The 16,951-nt window shown below is 45.2% G+C and overlaps 1 protein-coding gene across 1 annotated transcript in view; it reads right to left on the bottom strand.

Moving 5' to 3' along the window:
• The window catches only part of LOC144159834 (protein Skeletor, isoforms B/C-like), a 72,785-nt gene extending 72,639 nt beyond the window's left edge, over positions 1-146 (bottom strand). The window contains exon 1 of the mRNA XM_077691504.1: positions 134-146. Within this exon, the coding sequence (XP_077547630.1) occupies positions 134-146 (13 nt within the window). The remainder of the gene's footprint in view (positions 1-133) is intronic.
• Positions 147-16,951: the final 16,805 nt, after the last annotated feature.

Here is a 16,951-nt window from a genome sequence, read left to right as displayed (position 1 = left end):
GATTCATACCACAGTTGAAACGACGCTAGCTGATCATCTGATCACCAAGAAAAAAGACAGGACGCAGGCACGCGCTCCCCTCATACAGAGGCGCACTATTCAACAATAAATTACGGTGCTCGGCGTGGCTCACCGTGGAGCTCCATGGCGGAGCAGCAGCCGTTCCGCAACCATGAGTGCTGACGATGATGGCGGCACCACGACAACCTCAGCGCGTATAACTCGGCACTTACTTACGCTTCTGGATTGACAACTCCTAAAACAGCCTATTCAATGTGAATAATTCATTCTTTAAGTGAAAAAGCATCTATTCAAGAGAAAAGCCGCGGCGGGGTGTTTGCTGCAGCACAACGGCATTCCCAATGGGTTGTGACGCAGCGGGTTTAAATGGAATTGAGTTTAAATGAAATGGGAAAATTAGAAACTGGACGGAAGGCGATCCCTGGACCCCCTAAACGCGACTCAATCGCAGCTCCGCGACACCACTGCGCTACATGCCTTCTGTAGAATAAAGGCACGCCCGGTGATAGGGCTGTATAATTCAACTTAGAAAACCTTACCACTGTTGCTTGCAGTTTGCCAAACAATTGGTTCCAGGTTGCTTTGCCCGCCGTTAAGCCTTGCATGAGTACAGCACGACTTAAGGCTGTAGTAATCGTAAACGCACATTTACACCCAATTCAACATGCCAATTATAATGACAGGTATAACCAAAAGCCCTGACTCGATTCCACAGTCCCCGTTTTCTTGCGGCGTCATCATGAACAACAAAAATCTTTACATCCGCATCCCGTGAGAATCGATAGTGAGGACTAGAGGTGCATTCCCAAGCTCACGGCCAATTCGCATATTTTTATTGGATGTGACGTCAGTATGCACTCTAAAGAATACTCAGCGTAATTGTAATCTAATTAACAATGCTGAATTCGTAACATAATCCAATCGATGTTAAATGAAATAGGGTTATGTTTAAAGCTTCTAAATATTTACCCTGTCAGAACCGTCACGCGGTGTCCGCGGGTGCAAAAATGTCGGCCAGTGCTTCTGCTGCAATTATTACACTGCACCGCAAAGTGATCTTGGAGATATATTGCCTAAACTAACATCTGATATAAAACTCGCCGTTGACGCAAAATTCCTACTAAGTCGTCTTTCCAGGAACTTACCGGGACAGGTACGGTCGTAGTTCATCTCAGTGATATACACTTGGTTTTCGCTGACAGCGTAGACCTTTCCACTGAAGCCGTGCCCGTGACTGTTAATGTCTCCGATAAACTTTCCGTAATATGTTCCAACCGTATCTGCAAGGAGTACCGGTAGCGATGGCGGTACGCTATAAACTTGCAGCATGTATAGGCTTGTTAGACAGAAACATAAAGACAGTATTTCCAGCTTGCTTTTGCCCGTCCAGCAGAGCCATCGGCAAAGTTATTGCTATCGAGTTTCGTCCTTCTATCGTGAGATCATCGGGACCATTGGCCCTCTAGAATTTGACTTCTTGTGGCACGGCAAACTAATACTGAAACTTGATTTCCCATGCACACACATACTGTTATAAATTCTCTCCGCACAACTCTTAGCAGCACAGAATCGAGGTATAAATATTGCATAACTACTGTAACGCCTTAATGCCAAACACACAAATATCGTAGCCTGAAACCGCAGTCGATAGACATATTTGTACAATCATCTGAGCAGATTTCCTTAGGTCGGCTACGGTGACAGATGAAAAACTCAAGAGAACAAAGTCTTGATTTTTGGCTTGTTGTCACGTAAAGCCTCTTAGTCGACAAACGAAAATTAACACGGTAAAATAACCACCTATACGGAGCCCGAGGGAGACATCGCGTAGCGAGAAGCGCTGCTTCGTTGACGTATCGGTTTGTTGTTGTTTTTTTGTTGTTATCTCTAAACTCGCACCTCAGCCATTCATTCATTGTAGTCAAGTATATTTTATTTGGTTCGACTTGATTTCTTGGCAAAAACAAAGTGGGGCTGAGACTAAAGGCGGATGTAGCCTGACAGTGGCATCAGCCCCCCGATTCACGGTCTATGCGCTGAAAGTGAAGTTCACAAATTTAAACTTAATAGCACAATCATAATCGCGCAATAGCACAAAAGCACAGTCATTTACACATTTCCTATGTATTACACACGCATACGTAGTAATTCGCATGCATTTAGCTTTAAGTGTATGAAGAAAGTGTATGACAGCTGCATCTTACCGGTGCTCACCTAGGGGCCGAAAAGTGAAGGCCCACTAAAAGATTTCAACTTAATTGGGGACGGCTCAGCGAACAATTAAAAAGAATGTGATAGGCATAAAAAGAAGGGACAAGAAGGGAGTTGAGTGGGTCAGAGAACAAACGCGTGCTAAAGATATGTTAGTAAAAATTAAGATGAAGAATTGGGTGTGGGCAGGGTCTATAATTGGAAGTCAACATAACCGGAGGTCGTGAAGGGTAACAGAGTGAATCCCTAGAGAAGGCAAGCATGGCAAAGGGCAGCAGTACGTTAGATGGGCAGCTGCGATAAAGAAGTTTGCGGGGACAATAATTGTCGTATTTAGAACAGGGCTTGGATAACAAGAGATTATGGGAGAGGACTTTGCATTGAAGTGGGCGCAAGCAGGCTGATGATGAAGATGATGATGAAGTTTCAACTATTTCGCAATAACGTCACAGTTACGTAATGTATTTTAGTTTGTAAATGTTCTTAACTTTTTCCTTGAGGGAGACGTATCTACTATACACTTCAAGCAAATTATCAACATGTACTTCAAACATACCGACATATACTTCATATCGACTGATAAATATATAACAGTATTGCAGCGTTTTCGTTCAGTATCATTCCTTTACCCTGTATTTTAAACGTGGGTTCACTGGCGTCTAAGTTTATTTTCATCAAATACATTTATTATTTTTGTTGACTGGTACAAAAATGACTGCTCGCCATAGTTCGTTCTTACTTTCGGGGTGTGCCGTATTGTGTGACTGAGATGTTAGCTAGAAGATTTATAGTAAAGTTGATAATGTGTCTTTTGTGTTTCTTTTTGTTTTGTTTTGCCTCTTGCTTTTTTTTCAGAAATAAAGCAAAGTTTTCTTTTCAAGCTGAAATAGCGCGAAAGCGTTTTGGAAAGCAGTGAAACGTCATTTGAGTAGTTGGCATCGTGACTGCTAAACTTCAAACCGCTTTTACATCTGCTTCTCGCACAAGTACACCTGAGGCTGTTTACTTGTACAATAGTGCCATGAACGGGGCGAGGAGGAAACTGTGCAGCCCAGGTAAATCCGCGACAAGTTTTCTCATCTCCCTTGTGTTTCTCCCGTCGCGCAGGAAAACTTAGTGCAAAAACGGGCTCAGCTGCTCATGCTTTCAGAAAAGCAGTCTTCATTGCCACGCTCTAGCAGTATATGAATGCGTTGAGTGGTAAGTCTGAATTTCGCTTCGAGAATATCAATCGAACTTCTGTGGCTCCAATTTAAATATCGTGCGTTCTTGGCGCCACGCTTCTTATTTGTTGTCTCATCATTTCTGTTACCGCATTCTTGTTGCTTTTCACATACAAATACTCCGCCTGCCCATATGCTTGTTAATTCTACAAAAATTCGCGTTTGATTTTTTTTCCCTGACAGCTCCAAGGCCCGAGTAACTTTTACGGCACGTCTTCTTCTTCGGCCAACATGGTAGCAAAATTTCTTCGGTCCCACAGCTGGTTTTATCATTGCGGAACAATTAGTGCCACGAGTGCCCACATTGCATGTACAGCTTTTCAATCAAGAATCCTGTCGAGCCCCTGACGTTATTTTTTTAGCGCCACAGCGCTTTTACCCTACGAACGCATATTTCCCATGGGTGTGTATGAAGCTTCTTTTGGGCTTGCTCAGTATGTGTTTGCATGAAATGCAAGCATTCAAAGCCAAAAGGTCGTTGGCCGTAAAATTTATGAACAATAATGCTTATGTTGCAGCACCGAAATTTGTTCCAGCAATGCCCAGTTGTACCACCCTATTTGCATTTCTCAAACACTAGTTGCGGGAATGCGTACCAACAAGCGGTTCGACAAAACCGTCGTCAGTGCTTAAGATATAACTAACAACCGGATGCACAAAGGCATCAAAAGGTTATCTTTAGGCAAGAAAATACCCATCTCCGTAATATTTCGACGTTGGCGTTTCCAAAGCATACTATCCTTTCGGCCTACTTCACCGCAACACTGCGAGTTTTGAAAAAAAAAACTATTTCTGGCTACCCAGAACACTAACATGTAAGTCGACCTGAGTCACAATAATTTCTGACTGCAGAACTAACATAAAAATAAAGTTTGTTCTTTCTTCTTCATAAGCGTATTAAACTACACAATCTTGATTCTGGGCCGAACCATTCAATCTTTCATTCTAAACTTTTCCGTTGCTGTCAAGAGATGTTTAGAGTAGAACGGGTGATGTAGCACACTACCCATTCAACTAATTGAAGACAAGCTGACCTGAGGGTTTTCGTGAGTAATGTTTCAATAATAAGCCAATGTGTTTACAGAAACGATTGAACATTAGTTAAATATTTCAGCTGCAAGTGCACACCATGAAAGATACGTTTCAAGGTGAAAAACACCAAGCCTAAATTCCTGCGCACTAGCCCCTGCATAGTTGTTGGTTCCCCTATGACAGCTTTCTTTAGTTTTGAGCACGCAGAGTATCCGTGAACAAAGCAATCATATGCTTTCAATTCCGTGCATTGCGTATTACAGTATGAACGATTGCACGCAAGGTCGCCGTTTGGGTTATGCCTGTAGGAGAGGGTATCCCTAAAAAAATCGATTTATAGACGGTCGTGTTATATTTATACGGTGCATCTTTTCAGACAAATGAGATGAAAGGTATTAGTGACACACGGATGTTTTGCGATTCAACGTCCCCCCCCCCCCCCTCCTGTCGCAAGCTCGGACGCAGCAGTTCTCTAATTGTGGGGGTGGTTGAAGTGAAGGAGCCATCAATAGGCACATTGCGATCATGTTTACTTCGCCAGAAGCAGAACCACTTTCTATAACCTGATTGCCCTAGGCGTCATTTCTATTGTGAAAGATGCCACGCTCATGACGGCCTCTTGCCGTAGCCTTTTATTTGGGCAGGTGTCGGCGCCCTGCCCCAGATACCAACAACCGAAATTATCTGGAGTCGCGCACGGGCGCCCGCACAGGGATGGCACGTGGGGTAACGTCACTAATAACAAAAGCCGGTAAAAATGAATAATTTACGTGGCTTAGATGAAAAGACCCTTGTCGCTGATACTGAAACCGACAAATCAGATTACATATTACACAAAAGGCAGTGACAACAGTATCCATCGCGCCCGTCTATTTTTAGGCTGTGTCTCAGTGTCAACTCTATAGACTGCTGAAACGGCACACTGCAGGAAGTGATTGATAACTCGTCGATAAATCGTCAGTTCTTAATCTATGCCGTAGCGTTCGCTATAGGCAGCTGTATTAGGAAACGTTCTTCGCTTACAGCGGCCTCTGTACGGTGCAGGGTGCCTATAGGGTTCGCCGTGCTGTCATCAAGAGAGAGAGAGAGAAAGCGAACAAGCTTTACTACGAGCTTCGCAATGTGGTTTGCGGTCGTCCCTCCAGAACAATAGTGATTCCTGTCGAAACGTCCTCTCCAACAGCCGAATCTGGGAATCCGGACCAGAGCTGGACAGCTCCTTCGCCCACTGCTCACATCAGGACTGCATTTAGGGTGAATCGTTCTTTTTGACCAGCAGGTATGTTACTAATATATATGGGTCGTAGGCAACAGCGTAACATTTTCTGTTGGGGCTACGCAACATGCAGGGAGTTAGAGCGTGATGTCTGGCCGTAGGTTAGCCCTAATGTTACGTTGTGAATCTGCACGTCGTCAATGGTCTGCTTGAAAGATCATCTTTAGAGTTGGGCTTTGCTCATGTCCGGCCATAACGTGCAGATTATACCTACAGGTATGACGCGTGCGACTGGCAAACGCTTCCTGAGGCGGCAACGGCGCGAAAAAGCGAAGGAACGCAAGAAAAAAGCAAAAGGTGAAGATGCCACCACTTCTACTAGGCGAGCCCAAACAGAGCTGTTCACTGCAAAGCATTGAAGGACTCTGCTGCAACTCAGATCAAGCTCGCTCCCACTAGCAGATACCGCGGCGCTGTGCTGGACTACGCTTTAACAGGCAGCTTATCAACTGAAGTAATATCTGTTTGCCAACCTCGATGAATCATTTATAGGCACGCATTTTAAGGGTGAATCATAACATCTCTGTATGCGTTCTTAGAACGCTCTGCCGATATTCTGACCCCAGAAAAGTGTAACATACCCGCACTTGTGAATTGGACAACGGTGATAAGCACCAATGAATGCGCCTATATTAGGAAACTTTTGTTGCGGACGCCCAAGTGCCTGTCCTTTTTTGCATGTTCGTAATGACGCGAATAAAATGGCGAATCAGCACTGAATTCTCCTAAAGTAAAAATTAACTTAGACATCTTACAGAAAACGCTCTATATTGCTCTGCGCCAAATTTGTGTGGAGCCGCAGGGACAACCGCGATGTTCAAATGGGCCAGTGTTGTCAATGAAGTTGACGTTCAGCATGAGGGACGGAAATTCACGGATGCAATACGGCTGTCGCTGTGGCGAAGGCCGAGAGAGGTAACCGCAGTTTAAGATAATCTGGTCAGTTTAAGATAGTCTGTTCACTCCAATTATGTTACGTCATCTCGAGGTTTCAAAAGGAGCTTTGTATTAGATTTTTAAAACCGTCGGAGTATTTGTTACGGGACAAGTGCCGACAGAAACACTTAGGCTATGTAAGGCGCATGCTCAAAAATACCTCGGTACATGGTAGCGAAGCAGTTCACGAGAACAGTGTACAGACTCGCAATCCGCATTCTGACGATACCCGGGGGCTCTGGAGAAAGGCCGAGCTGCAAAAGATGTGGAGGTCGGCTTAATTCTGCCTTTGAAGCACATAGTTTCTTTGAGTCAGACGATTCGCATGCACGTCCGGTGCACGCAGCACTAAGCAAAATGCCCCTCTTAAAAACCGCCATCAGTATATTGGCGCTTCTCTCTAACGAAGAACACTTCAGGTTCCTTGTAGTTGACTTTAAATTGTACGGTCATGCCTTAAAGGGACACTGAAGTGAATTTGTCAAGCTCCCGTTTTTGCTTGCACTGCGTAGACTGGCTCAAATTAGCACACTTTTCATCGTTTATCCGGTTGACAAATCGGTAATTATTTTACAAAGAGCGGAAGAAGAAAAACTACCATGCGTGGTTTGCGGCGGCCGCACCAACCAAAGCTGTGACGTTAGGAGGAGCCGCACCGTCATTGGACGATGCCCAAGGTGAGCAACCAAACAAGTTTCGGTTTCGGTTTCGGTTCTGTAAAATACAACCGGTGGCGTTGTTGGATGGGCATTCTCAATAACTCAGTAATCATCGTACCGCGCTTCTGCCATGTTGTCACCTGTAAAAATGCATAAAGATAAGCCTCCCAGGACGGCTTGGAATCGTAGCATTCACTAGCCGAGGCCTACGCAGTGCATCGACGTCCTCCGCGTACCCGCAGACGCCCAAATGTCATGCGCTTTTCCCCCATATTTGGAGCTTGCCTCACTCATGCCTGTACCGTATTAAAGCGTGTTCGCACCAGGCCAAGGGTCTGTTCATTCTGGCCTGTGCTCACTGCCCGCAAGCAGTCGGTGCTTATGGCAACAGCACGCCAACGAGAACTCGCTAGCGCGCCAGTGCCAGCCTGCGCACGTTCTGTGAACTAGTTCGTGGAGCCATGAACGTTGCGGCCCAAAAAAGGTGAACTCAATGTAGAAAACATCGGCAGAAAACGAAAAAGTTAACTTACAAAAAAAAACGCACGTACCCGCGGGGACTGGAACTCAAGACTTGCAAAACACTTGCGGCAACATACCTAGCGCCTCAGAGCACTCGGCCTCAGAACGGGCTCTTCTGACCTTGGTAATATAAGGTATATATTGTACAACAAGTTTACACTTTTTAGTTTTCGCATTTCAAGCAGCTTAGTTGACCATTTGTTGTATTGCGCTCGTGCAGTAAGCGTCCCCCGAGTTTCCACAATAGCTCAGGTCTAGCAATTGTATTTCGTAGACGGAAAAGCGTTCGCAGATGCGTAGTCGTGCTGCTGACCGCTGTGCTTGTTCGCCCAGCGCAAAAAAAGTGCTTCCCGCACCCTATTTTTACGCTCTACGGTAAAAATATCAGTTGATTTTATTTCCTTAGTACCTATATTGACTTCGCTGACTCTTCTCCCGCCTTCAAGAGGCCTTATATTTTCCTACTGGCGTACCAGTCAGCGAAGCGTCGCATGTGCGCTTGTGCAGCGCTTGTGTGAAGCGACCTTGACTTGGAGCTAGATACAGTGTACAAACTAACCAAGTAAAGAAAGCCCCATTCTTCCATTCACAAACGTGTCCTAGCTTCGTTTCAACTGAGATAACGAATTGCGACGACCCGTCGGCGGCCGGCGGACGCAACGCTGGGCCGACTGACTCTGTCTGAAGGCCGGGGAGCCGCGCAGTAGCGCAGCCAATTGCGAGCTCGGCTCCTCTCGACGTCACACGAAAACGCCGCAGAAAATGGGCGAGCGTAAAGAGAGGAGGACAGCACTTTCGAATTAATTTTTCTACTAAATAAAATCGCGTAAACGAGCCCAGAGTGGTCGTAACGTGGCCTGGGGACTCCGGACTACAATTTGCGCAAGTAATCCCGCAATGTTTACATATCACTTCAGTGTCCCTTTAATGTCACCCTACAAAGTAGTACACGTCGGCGCGCGAGCGGACCAGTGCCCCGCAAAAATGCCAGAATTGGAAAAACAATGATATCGTATTTCGCATTTTTTTATTTGCAGTGGCTGAGTACATATGACCCGCTGCCACCTTCCGTGACACAAAAAGCGGCGGTTAATATGACCAGATTGTAATCTCCCCCAGACAGTTTAGCGGACACTTAAGGCATTCGGTGAAGTCAGCGAATGGTTGGGAGTCTACACGCCGAATGGGGATCATAACATAGGCTGATGTGCCATTGATGCGCTTGCGTTGACTGTTCGTTTGAGGCTAGCTTTGATATTCGGTTTTACATAGCAATCTCAGGCAATTCCCAGGCTTAAAGAAGCCATGAAGACAAAACACAAGTTTGTGTTATTCGAAAGATTTCGTGTTTTATATTGCCGCCAGCGCTTGCCCCAAGCGAATGCAAACGATGCTTTATTCCCTGAGAAATTATTTATTTATGTTCAAATTTTGATTTCCTGCTACTTATTACGTTTTTCTGGCCTGCAATGACATCACAGGAACTTTTTTACCGTTAGTGAACGTAGATGGCGCTACCACACCGCGGCAACCCGTTTTCTGCCTTTGGTTTGTTTGTGAACGTATTTGTGCCTGGCTTGTTTTCTTCATGGAGACAATTGTTTCGTGAAAAATCGTGCTCGCTCGGCAAATACCGTCAAGTGAGACATCGTCGCTTGCGTCAATAGGCCAGTTCCGTCTGAAACAACCCCAAAGCCCCGCAGTCTTGCGTAGCTAAATCAAGCATAGTGCGCGCAGTAACAACAGCAGTATACGCAACGGTACTTCTCTGTTTACGTGTCCTTTCGTAACTTCCACTGTTTGTCCCAACATTCTCAGAGCTTCAAAAAGAATGTGCCTTAAAGTTAAGCGCAAATAGCTCGTTCGGCAAGCTTAAAAGCTCTGCCTAATTTGCGTTTGCTTTTGCCGCCCTCCCCCTGTCGCAGAGCTGTCTGGTATGACATCACAGGTTCTGTTGCGGGAAATGAGCTAGTGGGTCCCATGGCCATTCCCTTTTTTCCTAATTATGTAGCCCATTTGAACGAAGTTTACGCTAAAAGTGGTGTCAGTACGATTCTAACAAGGCAATCTTTTTAAAGAACTAAACTTGTGTCAATTCACGGCTCCTTTAAGCCTTATTCTATTGCCGCGGGTTACTTTTTCTGTGAGAAACTGCTAAAAAGCGGCACTTCCGTTCTCATCAAGGGGCACTGCGTCGTTTCCATTTGTGCGATCGATAATCATGGATGGCGTTTGAAGAGCTATGATAGCACTCTACCAGCCTTGTGCCAACCAACGTGCAGAGCGACTAGGGGCACACAACACCTCTAATCAGGCATACGCATCTCTGTATCTAATCATACCAGAGTTCCACGGCCCCGCGCTGGAGTACTCAGATTCTATTCAAACCTGAGGAATTTGATTTTCTCGGAAGCAGTTATTACTACGTTACGGAAAATACCACCCAACAGTAACCGTTATCGGCTGTGCAAAATATCAGCAAAAGAGCATACAGGCTTACTTGGAATGAAAATAAAAAGCGTGCTGCTGGCCATACAGAGAAAGCATTTATGCAAAAATAAGCGACTACCCCTTTACCACCTCCTCGCAGGGCACAGCCCGAAACCACGTAGGGACTTTTTGTAGCCCAATGTTTCATCCATGGGACAACACTATTTCCACACAGACGATGTACATTTGAAAGTGAAGAGGAGACCGAAGTGCATACTGTGCACTTTCACCGTACGAGAAGAGCCTCTAGCTCGTCATAATGCGATGTGTTTAAATGAAATAATACCCCATGTAGCTATGTGGCTTGTCGGATAAGAAAAGACCTACAACTCTCGTGCCGCAAAGACTTTCCGTGCTTAGCAGTTTAATTACAAGATCACACCGCAGCGCCTACAGCTAAATTTAGAACAAAATCGAGTTCGAACTACAAAATTAGTTAGCCTCGCTGATGAAAAATCTACTCACCAAGCAGGCTCTCCAGCTTTCAACGTCTTCTTCTTGTTGTGGTCCTTACCCGTGCACACACCCTCACGGAGGAGATTCGCCGGCAAGCTGCCATATTGTCAAAAAGACCACACGCCCGCTTCTGCGATGCCTACGGATATCGGAGCAGTTGTTGACTTCCAATGGGAAAGTGCTTAAAACTCCACACAGTGGCAAAATTGTTTGGGACTGTTTGAGATGCATCCCAACGGGGGCTGCAAAAGCCAGTATTTAATAGCGAAAGCAGAAACTATTAGGTGTCGCTCTCATCCATTTTATACAAACAACATTTCTTAAAAAAACATTGTGATAATCCGTCGTTTCCCACGCTTCCTCATCTTAATTTGGAAAAGTCCCTGTGGACATCAGGGCTTTACATACGAATCGTGGCTCCACTTGACCTTCCAAATCGGCTCCTCGCGTCAGAAATAATTACCTAGAAATACCGTCTCTTTTTTGCAAGTTTTAAAAAGCAAATTCCCACTGATTACGGCTACACTAGGTTGATGAAGCCTACAAATGCACTTCTGGGAAGAGGTGTTATTGAAAATAGCACTTTTAACAATTTCAAACTACTGCGGTGTGGTTTTATTTCCGGATCAAGAAGAGCGGTACAGAAGTGTGTTCTTGAGAGAACTCGGAACTCCGTAATTTTCAACTTTGTGCCTGCAGCAACAGCTCTCATGTGGTCTTTGTCTCCTGGGTCGTCAAAGTGGCATGCTTAGCAATCTCAAAATCTTTCCGATCAGCTGTGTCAGCTGTATTTGAACCGCCCTCCACAGCAGTTTTCGCCACACTTCACTTGTGCTTCCGTACTTTTCATGAGCTTTCGTAGTCTACTTGTCGAATTTCGTGCCCATTCGCGCAGCAGCAAGGCCAGCAGTCGCTTTACGCTCCAGGCAGCAATATTAGCCCCAAAGCAAAGGCAGTTCCTTATATTCTAGTGTGCTTTCTGCGAGAAACATCCGGGAAAAAACATCCCGCGTAGGTCATCCCGACTCCTTCCTTGTTGTGCGGACGCCATAAATTATTCCACGAAGCCTACGATTCAAATAAATCCACTGAGATGAAACTGCCAAAAAAAGCATGAAACGGATGTATATTCCGCACGCACAGTAGGCGAGTAGCTGATTTTGTGCCTCAAGTTGTCCCCACCACTTAATTACACGTCTTACTCGTCAGTACGAGTATACTGCGATCTGTGTGCCTTCCGACTTTGAGCGAACGATGGGGTAGATGTGGGCGGAATTAAGCTTTGTCTTAACATACCTTAGGGAGAGTGTAATAAGGATTACATCCGGCGCAAGCAGACTCCATTCTTGGTTCAGTTGAACAGCTAGCTGGGTCCAAGGTTCTTACTTTATCACTTCCTTAGCAGCGGCCGGAACTCGTCCACTGCCCGTCGTCCTTCGGCATATGTTCTCATGCTCTAGAAATTTTATAGTTAAAAGCATATAGCCTTTAGCCTTTAAGGCACATATAGCCTTTAAGGCTACATAATATTCAAAGCTATTAAATATTTAGGGCTATACAATATAGCCTTTAAGGCAGATCCCTAAGTGCTACATTCTGCGAAAATGTACCGTTGTTGTTGCAGCTGTTGTGCGGCCGCAAAAAGGCACTCTACTTAAAAGTAAATAAGAAACTCATGTGTCATCCAATCATTTGAACCCGAGTTCAAATGCTCTACAAACTGTGCTATCTTGCCAATTTTTCAACACAGAAAAACGTTGTCGTTCTTCCTTGCTTCGTGGCGCATACAACCTTGGGGAATTGGCCAGAAACTGGGAACTTTGAAGGGCAGTGTGCCCGCTTCACAAAATTCAAAAACTATGAATTTGAAACATAAAAGTTCTGCAACAGTGCATGACCCTCTAAAGCCTGAACTAATTGCACATGTGTAGAACAAGTGCGCACCAGGCGCGCAGAACCCTCAGTTTAATGAAGTTGTGGCGTGTGCCAGTTTTCTTTATAGGCTACTTCCCGCCGCAAGAGAGAGAGAGAGATGAAACGTTTATTAATAGGAAAAAAGCAGGTGGCGCGATTGTCTTACGGGTGGTGCCCTCCTTCCAAGGCCCCAGACTCTTCTGCTCCTCTCCGGGCTCGAAGAATTAAGTCCTTCTGAATCCCGAAGTCGGAGCTGGCCAGAGCTGCCTCCCATAGCGCGACCGTATTTGTGGGGTTGTTTCTTGAAGGCCAGATGATAGGGCAGGCCCATGTTGCGTGAAATAACTTGGAAGAGTTTCCGCATTTATTGCATGCGTCTGTGTGTGTTTGAGGGAACATTTTGGATAGCCGGGATTTGTTAGGATAAGTGTTCGTCTGGATTTGCCTCAGCGTTTGAGCCTCCGCGCCAGAGAGGTTCTTGTCCGGGTTGGGAAAAGGGCTCGTTCACCTCTTTGGACAGTGAGGCGTTCGCCAAAGCCACTTGGGAGGGGTTGCAGAAGACTAGGATTGTTAGCCGCGCGGTTTGTAAGATCGCGCTCAGCCTGGTCGGCCCTCTCGTTTCCCTCCAGCTCCTCGTGTCCAGGAGTCCAGACAATGCGGTGGAATTTATTCGACATTTTCGGCTCTAATTTTTTAAGTCGCTTGTGAATTCTTCCATTCATAAGGTTTTGCGTAGCCTTTTTGGAATCTGTGGCTATTTGGAGGCTTTGGTTGTTATGCTGCCCATACCTTATTGCCAGGAGGAGAGCACCAGTTTCGGCTTCGTCGGCAGTGGTATCTTTTAGCGTGAGGCAATCCTTGATGGCTCCTTCGTGATCAATTATAACTATGGAGGCATTTTTCCCGCTGTAGAAAGCAGCGTCGGTGTAGATGACATTTTTTTTTGTTTTCAAGTTGTTTCTGTAGCAAGGCTACTCGTGCTATTGTTCTCTCTTTGTGCAGGCAGGGGTCCATGTTTCGAGGTAGGGGGAGCACTTTCAGTCGTGTTCGCCAAACTAAAAAGAAAGCGAAAGGAGAGACGCATACAATAAAATAGAGAGAGAGAGAGAGAAAGCTATCTTATCAAAATTAAAAAAAACACAGAAAGGTAGGCCTCATTTATTATTTCCGCCCAGTTAGTGTGTGTGCGTGTGAAGAGGAAGGGGGCAGAAGGGCCTCCATAGAGAAATAGAGATGAACATGACGGAGAAATAAAAGACGAAAGAATCGCTATACATAAAAGATGCGAATTTTTTATTCGGTAGCGGGTTGTGTAGTTCATCAGGAAGTTCCTCATTTACAATCGGGCGGCCAAGCCACGGCTGCGGAAAAATGTCAGCACTGCTTTGAGTGCCTTGTACGAACGCAGCGCGGCTGGCCACGGACCCATCAGTATTTCCTCATACACAACCCGGTAGTCCAAACTGGCTAATGATGTGGATAACAGTTCTCGGGGATGCGCGTAGCATGGACAGCAGCAGAGAACACTCAGAATAGTCTCTAGTAGACGGCATGTTTCACAATTGGGGTGACTCAAAACTCCGATAACATACTGATAGCGACTGGTAAGCGCTACGCCAAACCGTGCTCAGTGAAACAGCGTGGCATAGTTTTGCTGAATGCCAGGAGGTAACCAAAATTACGTGATGCGGGTCCAGCCGGTGTGGCATTCTATGACGGTTGTCAGGGTGGGAACAGCGACTTGTTGAGGCGAGCGGGAGAATGGTGAAGCGAAGAGAGGTCGTGTCTTGCCCTGCATAGTGCGGACGTGCAACATCTAACCGTTTTTGCCTCCTCGTCAGCCAAATTGCTACAGGCGAATCTGCAATCGCTTGGTACCCACTAAATGGTAAGGACGTATCCTTATTGCAGTGCAAAGTAGCACACTTGCCTTACTCCCACAGCCAGTGCACAATACGATACCTTCCTGATAACATAATTTAAAACCTCGAGTGCTGGCTTTGAGTCAGAAAATAGGGTCCAACATTGAGGTAGTTTACGGGAGAATTAACGAATCCCCTCCCGGATGACAACCAACTCAGTAGCACAGGACGTTGTCTTGTTGTCTAGTGCAAAGCCTCTTGTAACACACAGACTTAAAATTGTCACATCCACGGTATACCTGGACTCAGACACCGAACAATCAGTGTACACACGTACAGATCCGGCATATTTACCCGTTGAGAACAATAGTGTCAATTTTTTTAGGGCCACTAATCGCAATTTTTTTTCATAATTGCCGGGATCTAAAGATGATTCGATTGTTTTGCTAGTACCCACCGAGGATTCTGTGAAACCACGATTGGGGCGAAACGTTATGGAAGTATATGTTCATAACGTAAAATGGCTGCCGCAAAACTACTTATTGATCACGTTGTCACAAGAGCCGATGATGGGCGGTGTTCTAGCCTTGTGAAACATCTAAGGTAGACACAAAGGGGTTCGCCCAAAAGAAGTGCGTCCATTGGAAGCACACGTGCCTCAACCCACAGTAGAGGTACAACCTGGTAGGCCTAAGCCTATATATGCTTAGGGCTTTTAAAAATGTGTTTGAAAAACTCTAATATTCTCCGGGAAGAAGTTCGCAAGTTTCAATGTCCGGCTGGCATAACAAAGGTATCCAAAAAATGGACCGCTATACAAGGAGAATTCCGCTCGCAGATGTTCTCCATCTCATTCCCACCACGAACCGAAGGAAATACACAAGGCTTGCAAGTTTAGTCTTCATCGAGGCGATGTGCTTCGTTCACAACACAGCCCAATTCCCAAAAATCTATGTGCCTTACATAACGTATAAGTGTTCCCTCAATTGTGGTGGGGTATCGCATTATCCACTTTTTGATGAATGCAAGCAGAGCGCATTTTCCTGGAACTGAACTCTGGCCTTGATGGCGCAAGTACCAAAAATGTTGTTGGTGCGGGTTCCTGTATACAGGCTCGCAGCGGTGGACTAGTTACACCAGAAGTCCAGATGCAGATATCTTCAGCGTAAATACTAACTGACGAAATCAGGCATTTCGTCCAATAGACCGATTAAGGCAATACTAAAGGTGGTAAAGCTCAGTAGTCCTCTAAAAAAACCCGGTGAAGCAATTCGCGCCAAACTACCACGGAATGAAAACGAAGAACGCGTTGCAATAACGATACAGCAGAATACCCATCGTTATAACTATCGCCAGACTTTCACCATCAAAGGACGGCAGCAGAATAAAGTGCACCGACAAATTTTTTTTTTTAAACCTTCTGAGCTCTCCCACATTTGTTTTCTCTGGAAAAACATTTCTTGGGTACGAACCTGTATTTTGTCTTTGCCTCTTAGCAATTTTAAAGAGCTGGCACTCGATCTGCTGCTGTTACAAAAACATGGATCGTCGACGCAATAAAACATCCTCACACCTTTCGATTTCAATGTTGCGCAGCGTATTTGGTCATATAAAATTATTCAGACAAGCATATTTTATAGAGAGGATGCCAGCTTCAAAAGCATTGGTGCATGCATTTTCCCAAACTGCCAATATTACGACTGCCAATATTACGTCTCCCAAGCTGCCCATATTACGTGTAAAGGGGAACTCACAAAGAAATATATTAACGTCAGGTTTGAGAGAGAGCTTAAACAATAGTGTATCGACTTTTCTTCATTGCACTTCATTATCAACAGGTTACACAACTGTCTATCTATGCCTCACATGATTCGGTAAAACTTGCTTTTGAACTTTTTTTTGTTTGCGCATACAAAGAGCGTGATTTTCGTTTGAGTTTGAAACTCCCAAAGTATGGAATTCTCAGCTGCGTACATGTAGGTATACTGGACTGTCCAAATTTATTCCACCTGCTGAGTTCTTCAGTTATTCTTCTTGTGCGTATGATGCTCCACCCACGATTCGGTAGACCTGACCACTACACAAAACACGTACCGCTGAGGGGCCTCAGGCAAGAAATACTAAATAATATAGGCAAAATATTCTAGAAAACGTAAGTAGCCATTCTGGACAGGAAAGATGCATTGACAGTAAAACTATAAAATACTACGTATACAATTGTACACGCATTTGTTTGTCTGGACATTTTACAATGGAATGACTATGACTTTGTGATTGTATAATAGTTTGAGGAAGTAATTGAGCTATATAATGAAAAACATTCATGTCCCTGTCCGTTTTTCTCAGCAG

Source organism: Haemaphysalis longicornis, unplaced genomic scaffold (genome assembly GCF_048455015.1).
Source record: "Haemaphysalis longicornis isolate Haplotype H1 unplaced genomic scaffold, Haemaphysalis longicornis Haplotype H1 scaffold_10, whole genome shotgun sequence".
Classification (NCBI taxonomy): Eukaryota; Metazoa; Arthropoda; class Arachnida; order Ixodida; family Ixodidae; genus Haemaphysalis; species Haemaphysalis longicornis.
The sequence above is the reverse complement of the archived record's forward strand: the minus strand, read 5'-3'. Positions and strand labels throughout refer to the sequence as shown.